The following is a 22,622-nucleotide window of genomic DNA, read 5'->3' as shown; positions in this document are numbered from 1 at the left end:
CCAACCTGGAGACTCTGTCTGGGTCAAACGACGGAATCCAACTACCTTAGGGCCTTTATGCGATGGTCCCCATGTTGTGATCTTGTCTACCCCCACTGCTGTTAAAGTTGCAGGTATCACACCTTGGGTTCATTATAGCTGGCTGAAACCAGCAGTGACCACAACTCAGGACCAGTGGACCAGTCAACAAAACCTAGCCACCCGACACAGTTGATCCTACAGCGAAATCAAGCCACTGCTGACAAGAACAACTGCCCTGCTCTGACCACACCAGAGGCTGGTCAGTCCGACAGCTGAAGCTTAAGGAAACATCAAGCCCTGCTCTAGTCACACAACCAGAAACTGACTAGCCTACGAATGGCTGAAGCCTGAGGAAGTCAACAATAGATAAGTGTGGATTGAATTTACAAGCACAGTTATACTCTTACTTGTACTGATCATTTTACTGTCATGTTATCTTTGCAAATGCTCCCAAGCTTGTTGCCCAGAAGAGTGCCCATGCATAGTACAAGTTTAATCATAGGAGTAATACTGAAGCCACTGACACTTTCACCTATGGTTATAAAAGGGGACCAGGATGACTGTCATCACTGTATGATAGAAGCCTGGTCTGGAAAAGGTGTGACTAAAACTCTGTTATACCAGACCTACTATGAGTGTACAGGGACTCATACAGGAACTTGTGTCTATAACCAGACTAGTTATTCAGTCTGGGATCCTGGAAATGGGCAGCCCCAAGTATGTTATGACCCAGAGTTCTTGCCCTATGACTTCTGGTATGAAGTCCAAACTGGCGAACCCCTAATGCCATCATATACAAACCCCACAGAAACCGGGGTCAGTAAACTTGAAAACAAAACAGAAGTATTCCCTTACTTGCATAAAGGGCCTGTCTCCATATATTTTGATGCCTGCCAAGCTGCACATCTCAGTAAACTAAATAATATTGGGATGATCTGTAAAAATCTAGGACAAGAAAGAGTCAGCAGCAGAGCTGCCAAGGCCATAATAGGAGAGTCCAAAAAGGACAGCCCTGATTTTGATAATCAGTGGACCACATATCAATTTAATCACCACCTATAGACAGGAAAGGTTGCTCTGTTTGCCAGCCGAGAGGTAAAGATAGGGTGCAAAACAGGAACATGGAACCCACTCAATCTGACAATACTAAAGCCAAATATGCCTTTGTGGACTAAAGGGCTTAAAGGGCTACTAACCTTTAATCAAGCAGATGCTCTCCTGGGACTTGGAATTCCTCTGGTCATCATCAAGAAAACCCAAAGGACCCAAGTTCAAGTTAGCCCGATGCAACAGTTTAGGTTTCATAAATCTTTCAATAAACACTTTAATCCTGAAGTATCAAAAATTCAAATTCCTCCTATATCAGCTGAAAATCTGTTTGCCCAGCTAGCCAAAAGTATTGCTAACAATTTAGGAGTTACTTCATGTTATGTATGTGGAGGTACTAATATGGGAGATCAGTGGCCCTGGGAAGCCAGATAATTGATGCCACAATTTTACCTTGCCTGAATTTGTTATAAAATTCAATGGAAATCCAAGTGTTTGGCTAATAAGGAATCCCATCAACAGAAAATACTGTATCGCCCATTGGGGCAAGGCCTTTCAGAACCAGGTAGGGGAAACAACTTGCTTGGGTCAACAATATTTTGAAAAATCTAAGAACAGAAGACAGTGGAGAAGCTTTATAGACAATTCCTCTGTGTCAGACTTTAATCCCTTTTTGCAGTTCCCAACACTAAATCACTCATGGTACCAATTAGATGCTCCAGCTATTTGGAGAGCACCTGCAGGATTGGTTATACTGGATCTGTGGAACAAAGGCTTATCAGTTACTACTCAATAAATGGACAGGGGCATGTGTATTAGGAACAATGAGGCCATCCTTTTTCCTACTCCCACCACAGCAAGGGGAAGATCTAAGCTATTCAGTCTATGATGAAGGCAGAAAAAGAGTCAGAAGAAATGTGTTTATAAAAATAAGTACTGTGGAAAAAATAAATACTAACATTAAAAAGGACATTGAAATAGGGAGCTGGAAAGATAATGAATGGCCCCCTGAAAGAATTATCAAATACTATGGGCCGGCCACCTAGGCACAAGATGGGTCATGGGGATACAGTACTCCTATTTATATGTTAAACCGCATCATAAGGTTGCAAGAAGTTCTGGAAATTATAGTCAATGAAATAGCCCAAGCCTTAGACTTGCTAGCCATACAGGCGACCCAGATGAGAGATGCCATTTATCAGAACAGGTTAGCACTGGATTGTCTTTTAGCTGCAGAAGGAGGAGTTTGTGGAAAACTGAATTTAACAAATTGCTGCTTACAAATTGATGACAATGGAAAAGCTATCATGGAAATCACTACCAGGATGCAGAAGTTAGCTCATGTTCCTGTCCAGACATGGTCTGGTTGGAACCCGAGTTCGCTCTTTGGAGGATGTTTTTCATGGTTTGGAGACATTAAAACTTTAATAATAGGCTTTGTGGCCATAATAGGTGGATACCTACCACTTCCCTGTCTCCTACCACTTCTCATCAGAAGCATCCAATCTACCATAGAAGCAATAGTAGACAGACATACCACCACCTGAATAATGGCTCTGCAAAAGTACCAACTGGTATCCCAAGATGAGTATATACCCACTCAAGAAATAGCTAACTGTGGTGCTCTTTACTAATCTACATTTGTGTTGAGCACCAAAGGGGGGAAATGAAGAAGGAATTAATGAAATCAACTATAACCTAATACTAGTAGTAATAGAAATTTTTAAATCCTCTTAAAGTTGCTGTGAAGTGTGACCCCCACCTTACACACTCAAGTTAAAAGAGAGTATTAACGGCCTGTCTTCTCTCTGTGGTCAGTGGACTTTATCTATACTCTCCAACTCCACATTCTTCAAAGTTTATTATAGGCCCATTGAGTTCCTGCTTACCTCCCTAGCATGGCTGCAGGGTCACAAGACTGATAAGTTTAGGTTGCAAGACATATTTTTCTCAAGATGTAAGAAATGTTGTAATGCTTAATTAACTGCCTTCATTTCTCTCTTCTGTAACTTACTTCCCGCCTCACATGGTTCCTGCCTTAAGATGTTTAAAAGTAGGGAAAGCCCTTAGTTCAGGGCTCCAACTTTCTGGACGTATGTCCGGCTGAGCCAGTATTCACCTTAATAAACTCTCCTGAACCTTTTTCGGTCTCTCCAGTCTTGGATTGTCCTGCAACCAAGGAAGAAGATTTTCCTACAGAATGCAACTTTTCCCCACAAGAGATAGCTTTGCAGGGCTATTTCAAAATGTGTCACAGAAATATATTTTGGGGTAAAAGACTTTGATTTTCTTCAGGGCCTGCTATCTGTTATGTGATGCTGTACTGGAGTCATTTTAGAATTTGGATCCTATTGCTATAAAGAGTCTCTTTTGTCAGTTTTAAGATCTCTGTTTTAATGTTAATATTGGTCAGTTGTGCTTGAACTCCAAAAGGGAAGAGAGTATAATGAGGCATGTCTGTCCCCCACACTCCCGTAGCTGCCCCTGCTGGCTTTCCATCATGGCCTGACTAATTTTTCAGATTTTCTTGGGTCCTCTTGGTCAAAAGGAGGGTCAATTCAGTCAGTCTAGGCGCTTAGAATTTTATTTTTGATTTACAAGTCTCAGGCAAGACTGCCCCCCACTTCAAGTGCCATAAGATCTGAGGTTGTAATCTGTACTTCTAACCCCTCTCCTTGAGTTCAATTCATTTGTTAGAACTACTTATAGAACAAAGGGCAACACTTACATCAACCCATTTATTATAAAGGATATTACAAAGGATACAGATAAACAGCCAGATTAAAGAGATGCATAGGGTGAGGTGTGGGAGAAGGGGCACAAAGCTTCCATGTCCTCCAGATGTTCTACCCTCCCAGAACTTCCTCATGTTCATCTACCCAGAAGCTCCCTGAACCCAGCCTTTTTATTTTATTTTATTTTATTTTTGAGATGGACTCTCACTCTGTCGCCCAGGCTGGAGTGCAGTGGCACAATCTCGGCTCACTGCAAGCTCCATCTCCCAGGTTTACACCATTCTCCTGGCTTAGCCTCCTGAGAAGCTGGGACTACAGGTGCCTGCCACCACACCTGGCTAATTGTTGTATTTTTAGTAGAGACAGGGTTTCACCGTGTGTTAGCCAAGATGGTCTCGATCTCCTGACCTAATGATCCGCCTGCCTCAGCCTCCCAAAGTGCTGGGATTACAGGCATGAGCCACCACACCCAGCCCCTTTTGGGTTTCTTAGAGGCTTCATTACACAGGCCTGATTGATTAAATCATTGGTCATTGGTAATCAACTCAACTTTCTGCTCCTCTTTTCTCCTATGAGGTAGGGGGATGGGGAGTGGTGTGGTTGTGGGGTGGGGGAGAAAGTCCTAACCCTCAAATCACAAGGTTGGTTCTCCTGGCAACCAGCCCCCATCCTGAACCCCTAACCCCTGGTCATCTCACTAGCATACAAAAAGGCACTTACCACTTCAGAAATTCCAAGGGTTTTAGCAGCTATGTACCAGGAAACTGGAATGAAGATGAAATATATATTTTACAGTATCATACCATCCACCAAGCTTTTGATTTCTCATTGAATTTTTTAGTTCTAATATTTTCATTTAGTTGTTCTTGATATCTTCTATTTTTTGCTGATTTTTTTTTTTCATTTATTTCAAGCATACCTAATTGTTCACTGAAGCCTTTTTGTCAAGGCTACTTTAAAATCTTTGTCAGATAATTCTAACGTTTCTGTCATCTCAGTGTTAGCATCCATTCATCATCTTTCTTCATTCATTTGAAACCTTCCTGGTTTTGGTATGAGGAGTGATTTTCAATTCAAACATGAACATTCTTGTAATAAGACTCTGCACCTTATTTAAACCTTATGTTTTAGCTGGCTTTGACATTGCCCAGGTAGGGGAGAGGGGAGGGGCACCACCTCATTACTGCCAGGTGAATACAGATGTCTAGCTTCTTTACCCAGCTTTGGATGACACCTGAGTTGCAAGGAGCTTCCTGCTGTTGTTGGGCGGGGACTAGAGTTCCAGCTCCCCACATGGTCTCCACAGACACTGGCCTGTTCCCTGCTTGGCCTTCTCTCACACCATCCCCAGCCTGTTAGGACCTTCATCACAGTAATTCCTCTGCTCCTCTAAAATCTTAAGTCCACTGACTTAAACACATCTCCTTCATACCTTTACTTACCTTCTGCCCAGCTTGGATTATCTGTGCCATTCAAATCCTTTGTACTGCTCTCCCTCCACCATACTCATGTGGGAAAACCCAGCTCTATGCAAAACTCCAGATAACTCTTACTTATTTTGTGACACTTGAGAAGCTTAACATGGCTCTGGAGAAGTGCACATGGTATTTGTTGGTGGTCCTAAACTTAATGGTTACACTTGTTACAAGATAGACTAAGGCACATTAAAAATTTAAAGCATACAGGTGAGCAACTGATTCATGAATCAGGCAGTTCCAAATGGGAAGTAATTCAGGACTCTATTGCAGGGCACAAAGGGAGGGTGTTTATAGGGTGAATGTGGAAGCTGAGCAAAGAAGTTACTTGATTGGTAAAAGTTTGAACAATTGCCTTATTTGGACTGTTCTGGTGGGAAGTTCAAGACAATATACTAATGCCCAGTTGGCTGCCTGTGACTGGCTGAGCTTATATTTCATTTTCTTTTAAGTTCTGAGTTAGGCTTCAGTTTGCTTATGTGGGAACCCTAAGTATTGGAGCCACCTCAGTCTAATGGCCTCCTGTTTAATTATTTTAGCACACTTTAACTTCCTGACTGCAAAATATTCACGTGGGCCCTTCTCACTGTCTGACAGCCCTACTACATTTCTACAGTTGGAGATAACCATTTCACTCCTTCCCCCATTTCTTTAAACTAGTACCTCTCCTTCTCCTCTCTTATTTCACTGAGATTTGTAAGTGAGAAAAGCCAGAAGACAATGTCCTTATTCCCCCTAACCAGATAATCAACCAGTACTCCTACAACTCTGCCCATACTTTCTGCATTCCTTCCAATGACCATGGAAAAATTGTCCAAGGTCCTAGCTTGGGCCACCCTTTCCACTGTGGACTTGACACCATTTCCTCTCCCTTACTCCAGGATATTACTCCCTCAGTTATCCTTCCTCTCTCTTGCATCATCAAATTCTTTGTTCCATTGCTGGCGAGGAGCTGTGTTCCTTTGGAGGGGGAGAGGCGCTCTGATTTTTAGAATTTTCAGATTTTCTGCTCTGTTTTTTCCCCATCTTTGTGGTTTTATCTACCTTTGGTCTTTGATGATGGTGATGTACAGATGGGGTTTTGGTGTGGATGTCCTTTCTGTTTGTTAGTTTTCCTTCTAACAGTCAGGACCTTCAGCTGCAGGTCTGTTGGAGTTTGCTGGAGGTCCACTCCAGACCCTGTTTGCCTGGGTATCAGCAGCAGAGGCTCCAGAACAGCGAATATTGCTGAACAGCAAATGTTGCTGCCTGATCATTCCTCTGGAAGCTTCGTCTCAGAGGGGTACCTGGCCATGTGAGGTGTCAGTCTGCCCATGCTGGGGGGTGCCTACCAGTTAGGCTATTTGGGGGTTAGGGACCCACTTCAGGAGTCAGTCTGTCCATTCTCAGATCTCAAACTCCATGCTGAGAGAACCACAACTCTCTTCAAAGCTGTCAGACAGGGACATTTAAGTCTGCAGAGGTTTCTGCTGCCTTTTGTTTGGCTATGCCCTGCCCCCAGAGGTGGAGGCTACAGAGGCAGGCAGGCCTCCTTGAGCTGCAATGGGCTCCACCCAGTTGGAGCTTCCAGGCTGCTTTGTTTACCTACTCAAGTCTCAGCAATGGCGGGTGCCCCTCTCCCAGCCTTGCTGCCATCTTGCAGTTCTATCTCAGACTGCTGTGCTAGCAATGAGTGAGGCTCCGTGGATGTTGGACCCTCTGATCCAGGTGTGGGATATAATCTCCTGGTGTGTCATTTGCTAAGACCATTGAAAAAGCACAGTATTAGGGTGGGAGTGACCCAATTTTCCAGTTGCCATCTGTCACAACTTCCCTTGGCTAGGAAAGGGAATTCCCTGACCCCTTGCACTTCCCGGGTGTGGTGATGCCTTGCCCTGCTTTGGCTCACACTTGGTGGGCTGCACCTACTGTCCTGCACCCACTGTCCGACAAGCCCCAGTGAGATGAACACGGTACCTCAGTTGGAAATGCAGAAATCACCCATCTTCTGCGTCGCTCACGCTGGGAGCTGTAGACTGGAGCTGTTCCTATTCGGTCATCTACAGTATGTACATTTTTAAATTCCCTTTTCCACAGAGGAAGTCTATAGAAAAATAAAATAAAGTCCCTTTTAGTCTCCTAAGTAAAAGGATTCAACAGCTTTTAGTAAGCCAAAAATATAAAAGAACCATTAAATTAGAGAATAATAGACAAATAATGAGGTTAGCTGATCAGACTGAAGGATGGACACTTACACCGAAAAAAAAAAAACAGGCTTCCATGAGTCATGACTGAGTCTGAAAGCAGCTATTTTTAAGCACACGTTGACTGAACAGTGGCTGAGAGCTAAGCACTTGGCGTGCCTGATCTTACTGGATTTTCCTAATAACCCATGATGTGAGTATTATTATTTCCATTATTGTTATTATTTTTAAATCTAACAGGGAACCTAAAACTTGGCTTGGGTAACTTACTCAGAGTTTCACAGCCAGGTCATGGCCAAAGCAGAATTTGAACTTGGTTTGACTTTAGAACCTGGGCTCTTAATCATACATGATACCTACTCTGAAGGCAGCAGATATTGGGAATCAAGTCAGAAGGAGACTGGGATTCAGTGCCAGGATATCCATTCCCTAAAGATGCTGGGTAACAAGAGAATAAGGCAGGAAGTGTGGATGGGGAGCAAGGTCAGAACAGGAGGAGTGTCTAAGAGCATCTCCTACCTGGATTCTGTACTGAACTTCAGGGACAGTAACTTTAAAGGTTAGGAAGAGAAAGGGAAAGGGAATCTAGAATGTGTCACACCATTCCCCCCTTGCTTGGCTATGAGGCCTTCTGAATATCTGAAGCAAATAGGTTAATTAAAACAAAATGTAACTTCCTCAGATCACCTTCATCTACTCTACATGGTGCCACAAGGTGCCAAGTGGTCTCTTCTTATTTATTTATTTATTTATTTAGAGACAGAGTCTCGCTATTTCGCCCAGGCTGGAGTGCAGTGGCACGATTTCAGCTCAGGGCAACTTCTGCCCCCCAGGTTCAAGCAACTCTCATGTACAGCCTCTCAAATAGCTGGGACTACAGGCATGCACCACCATCCCCGGCTAATTTTTGTATTTTTAGTAGAGATGCGGTTTTGCCATGTTACCCAGGCTGGTCTTGAACTGGTCTCAAGTGATCTACCCTCCTTGGCCTCCCAAAGTGCTGGGATTACAAGTGTTAGTCACCGCACCTGGCCCCAAGTGGTCCCTTCTAAGAGAGGTTTTCAAGTGACAAAGTCCTTGGTGTCTAAGGATAGACATCAGGCCATTGTCCACGTCTGGGAGGTAACCTGAGGAGGTGAAAATTCACACAGCCATGAAATAATAGATGTAGTCATAAAGAATAAGCAAAAAAGAACAAAGAAGAATAATAAGGAATAAATGAAGGTTGAGTTATTTAGAGCTGGGCAAGGGCCTGGTTCAGAAGAGGAAGTAAGTGGATGCAGCTGCCACAGGATGAGGGTGTGATTTAGATAATTCTGACATCTAGACTGAGAGCTACAGGGTTGCATATTATTCTCACTTCATTGGATATTCTCAGCACAGTCAGCAACCATGAAATACAATAAACTGTTAAAAAAAAAACTTCAGATGAATTAAATTTAACAGAATTAAATTGCACAAGAAACAATTCTCAAATCAGGCAGGCCCCTGACCCACCAACCAGATTAGGTTTAGAGACATCCAGGTGCTGCCACGTGGTCAGAGATGACTTACGGACATAAAAAGAAAAGTGAGGTGCAGGAAACGGAAGTAAGGTACAGAAGCAGCCCAATAGGTTACAACTCAGTATTTGCCTTATTTAAACATGGTTTGGCCACGCACGGTGGCTCATGCCTGTAATCCCAGTGCTTTGGGAGGCCGAAGTGGGCAGATCACTTGAGGTCAGGAGTTCGAGATCAGCCTGGTCAATGTGGTGAAACCTCCATATCTACTAAAATACAAAAGTTAGTTGGCCATGGTGGCATGCACCTGTAATCCCAGCTACTTGGGAGGCTGAGGCAAGAGAATCGCTTGAACCCAGGTTGCAGTGAGTCGAGATTGTGCCAGTGCACTCCATCCTGGGTGACGGTGAGACTCTGTCTCAAAGAACATAAAAATAAAAAACATGATTTGAACAATCAGCCACCTGTGAGTAGTTGAGCATGGCTTCTATGATTGACTGAGATTTGGCTGCTTGTTACAAGAGCAGTTACAGTCTGTTTACACATCCAATTAGGTTATAGTTCACTATGTATGGAGAAATCTGTAGGCCAGGGATGTCCAATCTTTTGGCTTCCTTGGAAGAATAATCCTCTTGGACCACCCATAAAATACACTAATGCTAACAATAGCAGATGCATTTTTTAAAATTGCAGATAAATCTTATAATGTTTTAAGAAAATTTATGAATTTGTGTTGGGTTGGTTGAATTTCAAAGCCGTCCTGGGTCACATGTGAACTGCGGGCCAACAGGTTGGACAAGCTTGATTTACACCAAACTTAAATTTAGCCTAAAGCTGCCTCCTCACGTATTTCAACAAAACTGAGTTTTGGTTTTTCAAGTTTGCCTCCATGTAGTACTCAGATATGCTTGGGACTTGAAATATATATATTTTAACTTGTTATCTGTATGCTAATATTTAATATCCTAAGGACAGGTGGCAGGGTGTGGGCAACTGAAATCCAGCCAGCAGAACAGAGAGAGATTTGGGGGAACACCAATGCCAGTGTCATGACACTGCTCTTCAGAAACAACTGAGGAGTTCTAGAAATCTCTGCTGTGCAGTCTTCGCCACAGAAATTCTGAAAATTGAATACCGTATTGAATACACAGGTAAAAGCAAATAGTAAGATGATAAAATTTTTGGACATAGTGGTAGATCTGGGGTTAGAACCTAGGGTTATTGACTGTGAATTCAGCGTCCCTTTCAAAATATCAGATTACACCTTTTAGGGCTTTGTAGGAACTCAAATCTGCTAATAGGTTTGTACCTGAAGAGTAATATGAGAAACATTTGTTTTTTAAACACATTCTTCAAAAGTGGCATCTTTTCAATGATTTTTAAAAAGACAGTAACATGATAGTTGCCAAAACTATGGATAAAAGGCTGCAGAGAAAGCAGCATGAAACACTTAACACTAGCCAACATCCTTGGTTGTAAGTGAAATAGAAACATAGCCTGAAATGGAATTTACTGGAAGCCTTTTGAGTAACTGTTCTGTGTGGGAAATGTGCGAGGGGAAAAGACAAACATACGGCCGGGTGCGGTGGCTCACGCCTGTAATCCCAGCACTTTGGGAGGCCAAGGCGGGCGGATCACGAGGTCAGGAGATCGAGACCATCCTGGCTAACACGGTGAAACCCCGTCTCTACTAAAAATACAAAAAAAATTAGCCGGGCATGGTGGCGGGCGCCTATAGTCCCAGCTACTCGGGAGGCTGAGGCAGGAGAATGGCATGAACCCGGGAGACAGAGCTTGCAGTGAGCCGAGATCATGCCACTGAACTCCAGCCTGGGTGACAGAGCAAGATTCCCTCAAAAAAAAAAAAAAAAAAGACAAACATACAATACCTTTGAGGGTAAACAACCTTTATCCCACGTAAATGGCAATGCAGATATAATAAGCAAATTGCAATGGGAAGGGGAGAAGGGGGAAAAAAAAATATAAATAAATATATATATATATATATATATATATATATATATATATATATATATATGCACCAGACTATGGAGGATGCATCACCATACCGGAAAGCAACAGCCTGGGCTCCAGAGTCAGCCACTTGTCTGTGCACAGAGGAGGAGAGGTCTCATGAAGCTTTGGCGTGGCCTGGGACCCTGGCTCATTTTTTTTTTTTTTTTTTTTTTTTTTTGAGACAGAGCCTCTCTCTGTCACCAGGCTGGAGTGCAACGGCACGATCTCCGCTCACTGCAACCTCCGCCGCCAGAGTTGGAGTGATTCCCCCGACTCAGCCTCCGGAGTAGTTGGGACTACAGGTGCATGCCACCACGCCTGGCTAATTTTTTGCATTTTAGTAGAGATGGGGTTTCACCATGTTGGTCAGGCTGGTCTTCATCTTCTGACCTCGTGATCTGCCCGCCTTGGCCTCCCAAAGTGCTGTGATTACAGGCGTGAGCCACTACGCCCGGCCACCCTGGCTCTTTTTGTAATGCGTCGATTGGCATGACGCCCAGTCACGAGGGCCCTTCGCGACTGGGCTCAAGGAACATATAAAGGTCAACTTGTTTTTGCGATTGTCTGTTTTCCAATAACTCAAATACAGGCACAGAGTTATCTGTAACAGTGCTGGATGAATGAATGCCTCAAGGGGCTCATGCAACCTGTTCCGGACTTGATGACCATTGTGTCTACGTTCAATTGAGTTCAAATTTAACATTTTACTTTTCCTCCACAGTAACTGGCAGAATTATAGGGAAGGCTGGAGGAACACGTACCAAGGTTGGGTGGAGGAAGCTACGAGGCTGGAGCCAGCTTCAAGGGTGGGGAGCCACTGACACCACGTCCAGAATGGCTGCCATGCTGCCTCTACTGGATTCAGGTTGCAATTGGGAGTCGGGGAAGGAGGAGGGGTTTGGGCGGGTGTCACTCCACCCCTTTGACGGATACAGACCGGCCTTAGGACCCGGCGCAGCACGGCATGAAGCTTGGAAGCGGGCTAGGGGAGGCCGTCGCTCATATCTGACGTCACCAGCTCGCGCCGGCGGTAGGTGAGGACGCCAACAGCAGCCGAGAAACGTTTCTCTTTCCTCTCAGCTTGCGCACACGATGGCGGCCCCCGCCCAGTCGACTACGCAGCCTGGCGGCGGGAAGCGCAAAGGCAAGGCTCAGTATGTGCTGGCCAAGCGCGCTCGGCGCTGCGACGCTGGCGGGCCCCGTCAGCTAGAGCCCGGGCTACAGGGCATCCTCATCACCTGCAACATGAACGAGCGCAAGTGCGTGGAAGAGGCCTACAGCCTGCTCAACGAATACGGCGACGACATGTATGGGCCAGAAAAGGTACCGGTACCGGGGCGGGCGGGCTGCTAGGCCTTGCGGGAGGAGGGAAGGCTGGAGGGTTGGCTGTCGGTATGGGCATGCGCGCTTTGGGTCGTCGGCGTGACGGCTGTAGGGGCGTGGTCTCTCCGGCGTTTCCGTCACTAGCCCTGAGACGTTCGCAGACTTCGGCGCTGTCGTCTTTTGTGCTTGTAGTGCTTGCACCTTTTCTTTCCATCATTAACCACGGTAGCTCCCATTACTTTTATGTTTATTTTTGTGAGACAGGGTCTCGCTCTATTTCCCAGGCTGGAGTGCAGTGGCGGGATCATAGTTCAGGGGAGCCTCGACTTCCCGGGCTCCAGCGATTCTCCTGCCTCAGCCTCCCGAGTAGCTGGGACTACAGGTGCGCGCCACCACTCTCGGCTAATTTTTCTAATTTGTAGATAAGGGGTCTCACTGTTTTGGTCAAGGTAGTCCTAAACCCTACGCTCCAGCGATTCTCCCGTCTCTGCCTCTCAAAGTGCTGAGATTACAGGCGTGAGCCACTGAGCCCGGCCTAGCTCCCACTTATGGACAGCTCACTGAGGGCCACGCGGTGTGCTGAAGCTCTTTCAGAAGCACATTTCTCATGACAGCCTTGTGAAGTTGGAGTAATAATGTGTTTACCTGAAGCAATAATATTTTTGAAATAATAGGTTTACTATTAATGCCAGTTATTGCACTTACAATACATTTTAGAAAGTAAATCTTTTTTACCATTATCACCTAAAGTCTTACTGTTTGGAAATCATATTACTGTCTTAGAATCTGGACCAACACTGTGAGGGATTAAATGAAGAAGGGTAATAATACAGAAGGAATTTAAATTCACGGCTCGTACTTTACCAGCTGGGGACTCGGACATGGGCACATTATTTGATGCTGCTGAGCTAGATAAAAAGGAGAATACTTTAAGACTGGCTAGTGAGTTGCTTATGTACATAAAGTACATACTGGTATGTAATAAAGTTTCAGTAAATGTATACAATTATTGTGCCTGATTGGCGATTTCATTGGGCACTGGGGGGCAGAGAAATGGGCAACAAGTACATATCCTGTCTACTCCTGTACTTTGAGCAAATTCTTTTTTTGGAAGCAGTCTTGCTCTGTCACCCAAGGTGGAGGCTGGAGTACAGTGACATGATCTTGCTCACTGTAACCTCCACCTCCGAGGCTCAAGCAATCCTCGTGTCTCAGCCCCCGAGTAGCAGGGACTGCAGGAAGGTGCCATCACACCCGACTAATTTTTTGCATTTTTTGTAGAAAGGGGTTCTCAGGCCATGTTGTCCAGGCTGGTCTCAATTCCTAGGCTCAAGGGATCTGCCCATCTCTGACCCCCAAAGTACTGGGATTACAGGCGTGAGCCACCATGCTTGGCCAAAATTATTGAACAAGTATTTCTGTGCTTTGTTCCTTAATAGAACAAGAGTAAGGCTTTTTAATTCCACAAGTATTTGGTCTAATCTCACCAAAAGGAAAGTATCATGTCAGTCACACAGATACCTGGTCAAGGTGTTAAGGTCCACCCTGAAATGATTGATCTGGTCAGCACATTTCTCTCTGTCTCAAACTGTCAGGATGCTTTTGAAAACATTTTCAAATTTTACATACTATATCTGTGGGAATTCCCTCTTCCTCCACATTTTTTTTTTTTTAATTTTTTTGAGACAGAGTCTTGCTCTGTCACCCAGGCTGGAGTGCAGTGGTGCAATCTCAGCTCACTGCAACATTGCCTTCTAGGTTCAAACAATTCTCCTGCCTCAGCCTTCCAAGTAGCTGGGATTACAGGCGCCTGCCACCACACCGGGCTAGTTCTTGTATTTTTAGTAGAGACAGGGTTTCACCATGTTGGCTAGGCTGGTCTCGAACTCCTGACCTCAGGTGATCTGCTTGCCTCAGCCTCCAAAAATGCTGGGATTACAGGCGTGAGCAACCTCTTCCGGCCTTGCTCCATGTTTTGAAGGGTGTGGTGTCCCAGTTTCATAATAAAAAGCTTTATTATCAATACTGAGCCAGCTGGGCATGGTGTCTCATGCCTATAATCCCAGCACTTTGGGAGGCTGAGGCGAGTGGATCACCTGAGGAGTTCAAGACCAGCCTGACTGACATGGCAAAAGCCCATCTCTACTAAAAATACAAAAATTAGCTGGGCGTGGTGGCATGCGCCTGTAATCACAGTTATTTGGGAGGCTGAGGCAGGAGAATTGATTGAACCCAGGAGGCGGAGGTTGCAGCGAGCCAAGATTGCACCACTACACTCCAGCCTGGGAGACAAAGTGAGACTCCATCTTAAAAAAAAAAATCAATACTGAGCTGCCTGCCACAAGGAATTTCACATAAATGATTACTTACAGTGTTTAAATGTGAGCTGTTGTGTCATTTCTGCTCATTAGTTTTATGCAAACAGTTTACAGACAAGGATCAGCAGCCCTCTGGAAGTGAGGGAGAGGATGATGATGTGGAGGCTGCCTTGAAGAAAGAAGTTGGTGACATTAAGGCATCTACAGAGTTGAGGCTAAGAAGATTCCAGTCAGTGGAAAGTGGAGCAAATAACGTCGTCTTCATCAGGACACTTGGGATAGGTGTGACGAATACTTGTTAAGATTATTGATCTTATAACATCTGGGTATATTCCTCTCTCAGGGAATACTGCTTACAAAATGGCTTCTTGGGCATGACTCAATCATTTGATGGCAGCTTCTGTACACTATATTAGCAGTTGGCCTGTGGAGAGGTAGTATGGGGTGGTGAATGTAGCATTGGCTTAAGAGTGGAAACCTGGCTTTGCTGCTTCCTTCATATATAACTTAAAGCAGAACTAGAGTGCCTGTTCTGTCTAAAAGGGGCAGCTGCTACTCAGCTCCAGCCAGTTGTTGCTCTTTGGGAATGCAGGACCAGGTGTTCGAATTTCTCAAAATAAGTTGGAAATCTGGAGTTTTTAAATTTTTCAATGTAGTCAACTAATTTAAAAATTTTCAGAGCAGCCCCAAGTAGACTTGTATGTAGGTAGGTTGCAGCCTGAGGACCTCCCTTTCATGATCTCATGCCCAACATGGTTCTGGGATTCCTCCTGGGTCTGAGATATAGACTTCTGTGCTAACTTAGCTAATGGATTAATTACATCCTTTAAAGTGACTCACAGATTTTTTTTTTTTTTTTTTTTGGTAAAAAAGTATGTACTGTTTAATGTACTCTGATAGTTGTTACAGGAAAACAACAGCATGATGTTAAGGTTGGATAACGCAGGACGTCACAAAAATGTTAACAACAGTGTCTAAACAGTCATTTCTAGTGCAAACAGTAATAATGAAAAGTTAAAATATTAGATACATTATAATACATATTAGGCACTGAAGAAATACTAGTTGGAAAAACGACTAGGTAGATTCATTTAAATTCATTATCAGAATTTCTTCTGTCAACTTATGTCATTGCCAGTGAAAATTCATTTTAGAGTTCAGTCTTTAGGATGTCTGAGAAATTACCTTCTTAACTTTTTTTTTTCTGTTGTTTTCTTTTTTCTTAAGAACCTGAGAAATTGGTGCATCATATTCTCCAGGATATGTACAAAACCAAGAAGAAGAAGACTCGAGTTATTCTACGAATGTTACCGATCTCAGGCACATGCAAGGCTTTTTTAGAAGATATGAAAAAATATGCACAAACATTTTTGGAACCCTGGTTTAAAACTCCTAACAAAGGGACATTTCAAATTGTGTACAAATCTCGAAATAACAGTCACGTGAATAGAGAAGAAGTTATCAGAGAATTGGCAGGTGTGTTTCTCTTAGTGATTTTCCATAGGCGTTCAATAGTAAATACTTGTTTTTAAAGGATTTTTTTTTCTTTTTAAAGATTTAAGGCTTACATTTTTGAGTGTAGAACAAATATATTAAAATGTTCTTAAAATAATATTAAATCAACTGATTTCAATATGTTGGATATGAGATTTTCTGGTAGTTAGATAAAGTCTTTTTTAACTCAAAATTGAATTTTGTTTGGAAAAAAATATTCTTACTAAATGTTGTAGGGTTTCGTTTGTATTTATTTATTGTAAGGGTTCAGAGTATTTGAAGTCCACATAGAGGAGTGGATTACTGTATGTCTTATTTTAACAAGAAACAGAGACAAAAGATTTTTTGTATCTGTCAAACATAATGGTATCCCCAGCTATGTGTTTTTCTGTTTTTGTTACAGGAATAGTGTGCACCCTCAATTCAGAAAATAAAGTGGATCTCACCAATCCACAGTATACGGTGGTAGTAGAAATCATCAAAGCTGTCTGTTGCCTGAGTGTTGTGAAAGATTACATGTTGTTTAGAAAATACAATCTCCAGGAGGTGGTGAAGAGCCCTAAGGATCCATCACAGCTTAACTCAAAGCAAGGAAATGGGAAAGAAGCTAAATTGGAATCTGCTGACAAATCAGACCAAAACAACACAGCAGAAGGAAAAAATAACCAGCAGGTACCGGAGAATACTGAGGAGCTGGGGCAGACAAAACCAACGTCTAATCCGCAGGTGGTAAATGAGGGAGGAGCCAAACCTGAACTTGCAAGTCAAGCCACAGAAGGATCCAAGTCAAATGAAAATGACCTCCCATAGGAAGTCATTCGGTGTTGGAGGTGGGTTTCTTACCTGGGGCTCTCTGAGATGTTGCTGGGGTTTTACCTTAAATTGTGACTTAAAAACAGTTTTTTATTTGTGTGCTGCATTATGCTGTTCTCACAGTAGTGAACAATGATTGCGCAGCCCTGTTAAGTTTTGTTAGGGATCTTTCAGCCCTTATGGTATTATGTAGAGGCAGATCCATGTGCTGCTATTGCAAAGAGGGGAGGATAGGAGGAGGCGGATGTTGACCTCTCCCAGGCTCCTCTTCTGCAGTGCCAGCTGACTTATGGGAGTGAACTGACTGTGAAGTAGAAAATCAGAGGGAAGTTTTCATTCTAAGGAAGGCGTTTTTACATGCCACAGCTCAGCTGTCCCGCTGCCACTTTGTTGTAAACATTGCAAAAATGTGGATCATGTAGGTTAGAAGTGAATTGTTTAGTGACGTTTTTGTACTTTTGTGATTTTCTTGTTTATGTCTGTTTTTATTTTTTTATTTTTATTTTTTAACATTTGTGTGTAACAAAGTTGACAGTCCAGTGCCGCAATTTTGGAAGGCAAGATATGAGAGAGGAGAACCATTTAGGCATAGAGCTACAGACATTTCTGAAAAGGTTGGTGATGAAGAATTTCAGTCTTCTGAGTATACTTCAGTATACTAGTGCAACAAGGGACACAAAGAAATTCTGTCTTTATAATGAAAGCTACTTCTCAAGGGTTTTATATGGACTCAGTCCAAGCTGTCCTATCCTATTGTGCACTGTCTGTGGCCTGCAACTTATAAAACTAGTAATTGTAACTAAATCACAGCCACTTGACAAGAAAGGATATTCATTATTTTCAAATGGCTTTTAGACTGTCAAAACAAAAACAGTAAGGCTTTTGTTCAGAAATCACATTTAGTCAAAAGGTTTAAGAAGCAGATTATTTAGTAGCAGAACTTATCTCAGGAAAGGAAAATATGCATAGTTGGTGAGAATCTAATAACATTAAAATGCTGGGGCAAGATGCAGTACAAAATTGAAAAGACTTTATTTTCTCAGTAAGTTGATTTACTGATGATATCTCATATGATGCAAAAAAGGTTTTGTGTCGTTAACTGAAAAGTGGCAGCTTCTCTATGCAGGATGATGAGTCAACAGGTTTCACTAATACTTGTCATGCTGTAGCATTTGTAAGATTTATAAATGATGAAATTCAAAGAAAACTTTTTCTTTTGCTAGGAGCCTGCCAAAACAAAGGCCAATATATAATGTTGTGACATCTTACCTGATAACCAGAGGTTTGTTATCTATACTTCTGGTGCCCCATCAGTGGTTGTCTCCATAAGTCATTTTGCATTATTAAAAAAGAAATCCTGATGTTGACATTATAGCACACTGCTTTCTTCACAGAGATGCTGATATCAAAAACTTGAAGATACAGTGATGTTTTGAATAATGTTACAAAACTGGTTACCTATGTCAAAGACCTATTTATGCAAAAATGTTTAAAAAAAAAAAAAAAAAAAAAACACCCAAAAGAAAAACCTGGACAAACAGCACATAAACCTCCTGCACCATACAGACATCCATTGGCTTATCAGAGGAAGAGTTCTCTACAGGATATTTGAATTGAAAGGTGAATTACCAGAGTACTTACAAGAAAACAGCCAGCTTTTGCTGAGTACTTTGGAAATGAAAAATGGCTACAGGAACTAGCCTATTTTGCAGACGTTTTTCATCACATGAACACATGGACAAGTCTCTGAAAGGTTCAGGGGAAAATTTTTTTTCTTAAAGTGACAAGAGTGCTAGATCTAAAAGGAAACTGACTTGCCACCTTGCCAGAGGAATGCTTGAAATGTTTCTGCAGCCACTTGGACTTGAAAATGAAGGGTACAACTCTCAAATCCTCTCTAACCCAACTGGAGGAACCACAAGACCCCATGAAATAGCATTTTCTGTCCTTTTCCCAGCACTAGTATATAACCGTATGAGGAACCCTTGTCTATGAATCTGCTCAGCTTGAAATTTTGTCTCTGAAGGAAGAGAATGAACTCAGCCCTAGTCTGACAGTCCTAAATTTCTGTGAAATGAGAATATTCTTCAAGTTAATGCTCACATTCACATACCATGAGGGTTCTCTGTAGGGGTTTCCTGAATTTGAAAGTTTTTTCAAGGCCTATTTTTGGATAAAACAATTGAAAAGGCAGACAGCAACAAAGTCTGCAAAGTAAACTGTCCAGATTAAGAATATTAAGAAGCTGTAAAGTTAGCTTGTAGAAATGGGCTTATCCTTAAGTTTTAAAGTTAGGAATTGCTAAAAATGTTAGGGTTCCCGCACAAGTGGCTATGTTTATTTAATGGCTAGTGAACATGGGAATATATTTTTATCCTAGCTAGTGGTTCTATTTGGCAAACTAGACTAGAATGATTTGAGAGGGGTAAAGAGAATAGGCAGGACCTTCCTTCTGTAGCTTACATATTTCGAATGTTAATTCTTAATGACATTGAAGTTACTTTGAAATGATTGATAAGAGGATTGTTAATATCATTTAGGGGAATAGGGAGGATAGGATTTTGGTGCCTTCTTCAGCAGACTTGCTCCAAGACAAAGATTCTATTTTGATAGTGCAAGACAAAAGGACTCGGAAAAAAACTGGCCATATGCCTACAGAACATACAACTCTGTGGAACTAAATTGTTTTTACTTTGTAAAAGCTGCTACTTTACGGAAAGATTTTGATTTTATAGTTTTGTTTTTAATTGCCTTTTATATTTATTTGTATTTGATAAGACTCAGTTGTTATACAAACTATTCTTTCCCAGTTACAGAATCCTGTGTTCGGTTGTAACCTGAACTCATTAAAATACTTGTTTTCAGGTTTATCAACTGTTCATTTTCACTGACATTTGAGCATGTTATTTTATAAATGACGAGATTCCAGAGTAGGAAGTAAGTGCTTTTTATTCCCCTTTTGTTTTTTCTTTTAAAAAATTACATCAGTTAAAAAAAAAACTGCAGTCTTGTCGTTTAGAAAATGTTTAGTTCCATAGAGGAAAGAATGTTAAACTTTGTATTTTAAAACATGATTCTCTAAGGTTAAACATGGTTTTCAAATGTTATTTTTACTTGTATTTTGCTTTTGGTACAGCCAAATATCAAGCTTGTTTTTCATAGTTCTGATATTTTCAGAAAAATCAAAATAAATTTGTTCCCTAAAATTGGTGTTCTGTACTTTTTCTTTCTTTCTGACTCTTAGTAAATCTGTTGCTTTATAGTATATATATATCATAAAAGATGTTTATATGTCAAATTATAAAAAGTCATGGACATGAACCTAAAAAGTATAGAAAATCTATTAATTACCCTTGATCCTTAAATCCAAGTTTCAGATATTTTACAGTTAATTTGCTTCAAAATGAGCCACAGTAATACAGTACTTACTTTCATTAAACTCACTTACTAATTTTTGAATTATACTCCTCATTTTAACAGTATTTTAAATGTCTTAAAGTTTGATCTCATAAAGTTGTTAAGCAGAAGAAATTGTCTTGAAAGCAGAAGAAATTGTCTTGAACATTTAGGGTATATCTTTATTTTGAATTAATCAGGCACAAAATACAGATTCATTGTGCACTTTCTTTTTCTAAGTAATCATTTGACTCCTATTTTAAACACTAGAAACCATTATTACCTTTGTCAGTTTGGTTATTAAAACAATTTTCATCCATATATTTTTAGACTTTTCTTTTTTAATTTTTTAGCTAAGTAGTAAACAAAAACTTCAACCAGGAAGGATCTTAAACATTTTAAGAGAGTAGTCACGGAATTATCAGGAACAAATAATGAGAGAAAGCAATCATATTACTACTTAACCCTTCAGTTTTTTTTTTATCAAGCTATCGACCCCATTCTTGGTCTCTTAAAACATTGTGTTTGATTTTCCCAGTGATTGTCTTTGGGAGTTCTTGAACAAATTCCACCTAATATACAGAAAAACATTATGAGACATTTGATTCCATTCTTCCAGTTAGTGCAATAGGAGGGAGCTTGCATGAAACTCTGAGACTGAATTTTAAAGTCTAGATTATCTTGATAATAAGCCTAAGCTTATTGAATCTCATGGACACTAGAAACCGTTCTGTTTATATAAGAAGGGTGACAGTGTAGCTCCATCTTAGGGGTTTTTAGTGCAAATTCACTTAAATGCTTTGCCACAAGAAAGTAATAATCCCTTTACCCCATTGCTCTCCCCTAGTTCAAACTAGTCCTAGGTCTCTACTGTTCCTGGAAAATGGAGACTACACCTAAATGCAAAAAGAACACTTAGTTCTTGTCTTTTCAGAGCTGGATCCTGGAGATTGAAGATCTTTTAGGGATAATTTGGAATATATACAGTTTTCTGCCCTGGCTTGACCATAAAAATCCTCTTTTTATTCTGTTCTCTCAAAATAAGACTACTACTGTATTTTAAAATGCCCTCAAATAGCCTTTCTGAAAGTCAAAGTTCATTAATTTAGTGAATGTAATGGAGAAAATGTGAGTAGTTCTTAGGTTGAAATTAACTACCTTTTGACTGAAATGATGCTAACTGAAATAGAAATTTCATGCAGATGATCAGTCAATATCAACCAATTCCATGGTTAGAAGGAAACTACAGGGCCATCTTCATGTCTTTATATAGTATAGTTCTTAAATCATTCGATGAAAGTTTCTGGTTTCTTTGGGTATTCTTTCTGAATATTAAATGGGGCCCCTTGATATGTACAGTCATGTTCTTTGAATTTATAGGGGTATTAGGGCCAAGAGTCCTAGGATAGATGTCAAGTGCTGTCCCTAAAAACAAGGCAGTTGGTCATTCTTGGCCACTGTTCTTTTCTCATACAGAATGAGACGAAAGATTTCTAGAAAGATTCTTAGTAGCGATTCAGTATTGCAGAGTTGATTAAAGGCTCTAGTTCATCATGCATTTATACTGTTCTAACAAAACATTTTCAGATTCTTAGGGCTAAACAAAAAAAGGTGCCTTCTACCTATGTAATGAGCTACTATATGGTCAACATAGTGAGACCCCATCTCTACAAAGACTAAAAAGAAAAATTTAGGCAGGGCACAATGGTGCACACGTGTAGTCCTAGCGACTCAGGAGGCTGAGGCGGGAGGATCGCTTGAACCCAGCAGTTTGAGGTTGCATTGAGCTATAACTGCACGACTGAACTGCTTTTGCCTGAGTAACACAGCAAGTCTCCGTCTCAAAACAAAACAAAATGAAGCAAAAAACTCTCAGGAAAGATTGATCTATCTCTACAAGGTCGTTTCTTGCTTCATATTGTTTGCTTCTCTTTGTAATACTGTTTAAAACCTACCAATTAGAAAATTACTGAGGTTAGTAAGCATAATTTATATTATTCATTGTTCATACATTGATTCTAATTGGTGGTTACTTCTGTTCAGCTGAAATCATTTATATTGAGAGAATGAGAACATGGCAGCAAAAGGAAACTATTTCTGAGAATGGAATAAATGGGGAGTGGAGGGGGTATAAATGGTAAGAGTAGGGGACCCATAGTGTCACTGCAGAGGTTCACTGGTGTGTGAGAGGGAGAGGTACAGATGTGGGAGGATTCTGACAAACTTTTGAAATTTTGTCACTTGCTGTGTCTGTAGGAAACGTCCATGAGGAAAGGAAATTAGGAAAATAGGGCTTCTT

General features: G+C 41.5%; 2 protein-coding genes across 8 annotated transcripts in view; one reads left to right on the top strand and one right to left on the bottom strand.

Moving 5' to 3' along the window:
• ACSM3 (acyl-CoA synthetase medium chain family member 3) overlaps positions 1-12,024 on the bottom strand; it is a 55,169-nt gene extending 43,145 nt beyond the window's left edge. For 3 of the 6 annotated variants that reach the window (XM_007987334.3, XM_073015219.1, XM_073015220.1), the window contains exons 1-2: positions 11,741-11,916; positions 7,235-7,361 (exon numbers count right to left, since the gene is read on the bottom strand). The gene's annotated coding sequence lies outside the window, so the exon portion shown is untranslated. Of the gene's footprint in view, positions 1-4,523; positions 4,568-7,234; positions 7,362-11,032; positions 11,116-11,740 lie in introns of those variants that run through there. The other 3 variants (XM_007987345.3, XM_073015217.1, XM_073015218.1) reach the window with 3 other exon arrangements.
• Positions 12,025-12,071: 47 nt separating this feature from the next.
• Positions 12,072-20,133, top strand: THUMPD1 (THUMP domain 1 NAT10 acetyltransferase adaptor). Of its 2 annotated transcripts, XM_007987420.3 has the most exons (5): positions 12,072-12,302; positions 14,728-14,902; positions 15,848-16,096; positions 16,518-16,944; positions 18,151-20,133. In XM_007987420.3, the coding sequence occupies exons 1-4, from the start codon at positions 12,072-12,074 to the stop codon at positions 16,922-16,924; spliced, it is 1,062 nt and encodes a 353-aa protein (XP_007985611.1). In that variant the 3' UTR covers positions 16,925-16,944; positions 18,151-20,133. The 2 variants fall into 2 exon arrangements, with proteins under 2 accessions (XP_007985611.1, XP_007985595.1); XM_007987404.3 differs by having other exon boundaries at positions 16,518-20,133.
• The last annotated feature ends 2,489 nt before the right edge of the window (positions 20,134-22,622 follow it).

Source organism: Chlorocebus sabaeus, chromosome 5, assembly GCF_047675955.1.
Source record: "Chlorocebus sabaeus isolate Y175 chromosome 5, mChlSab1.0.hap1, whole genome shotgun sequence".
Classification (NCBI taxonomy): domain Eukaryota; kingdom Metazoa; phylum Chordata; class Mammalia; order Primates; family Cercopithecidae; genus Chlorocebus; species Chlorocebus sabaeus.
This window is presented reverse-complemented; position numbering and strand designations above follow the sequence as displayed.

Excerpts from the sequence above, each read along its gene's own strand:
- THUMPD1 (XM_007987420.3), top strand. The coding sequence starts at position 12,072 with ATGGCGGCCCCCGCCCAGTCGACTACGCAGCCTGGCGGCGGGAAGCGC. Across the intron at positions 12,303-14,727 it reads ACATGTATGGGCCAGAAAAG|TTTACAGACAAGGATCAGCA; the intron begins GTACCGGTACCG and ends TTATGCAAACAG. Across the intron at positions 14,903-15,847 it reads CATCAGGACACTTGGGATAG|AACCTGAGAAATTGGTGCAT; the intron begins GTGTGACGAATA and ends TTTTTTCTTAAG.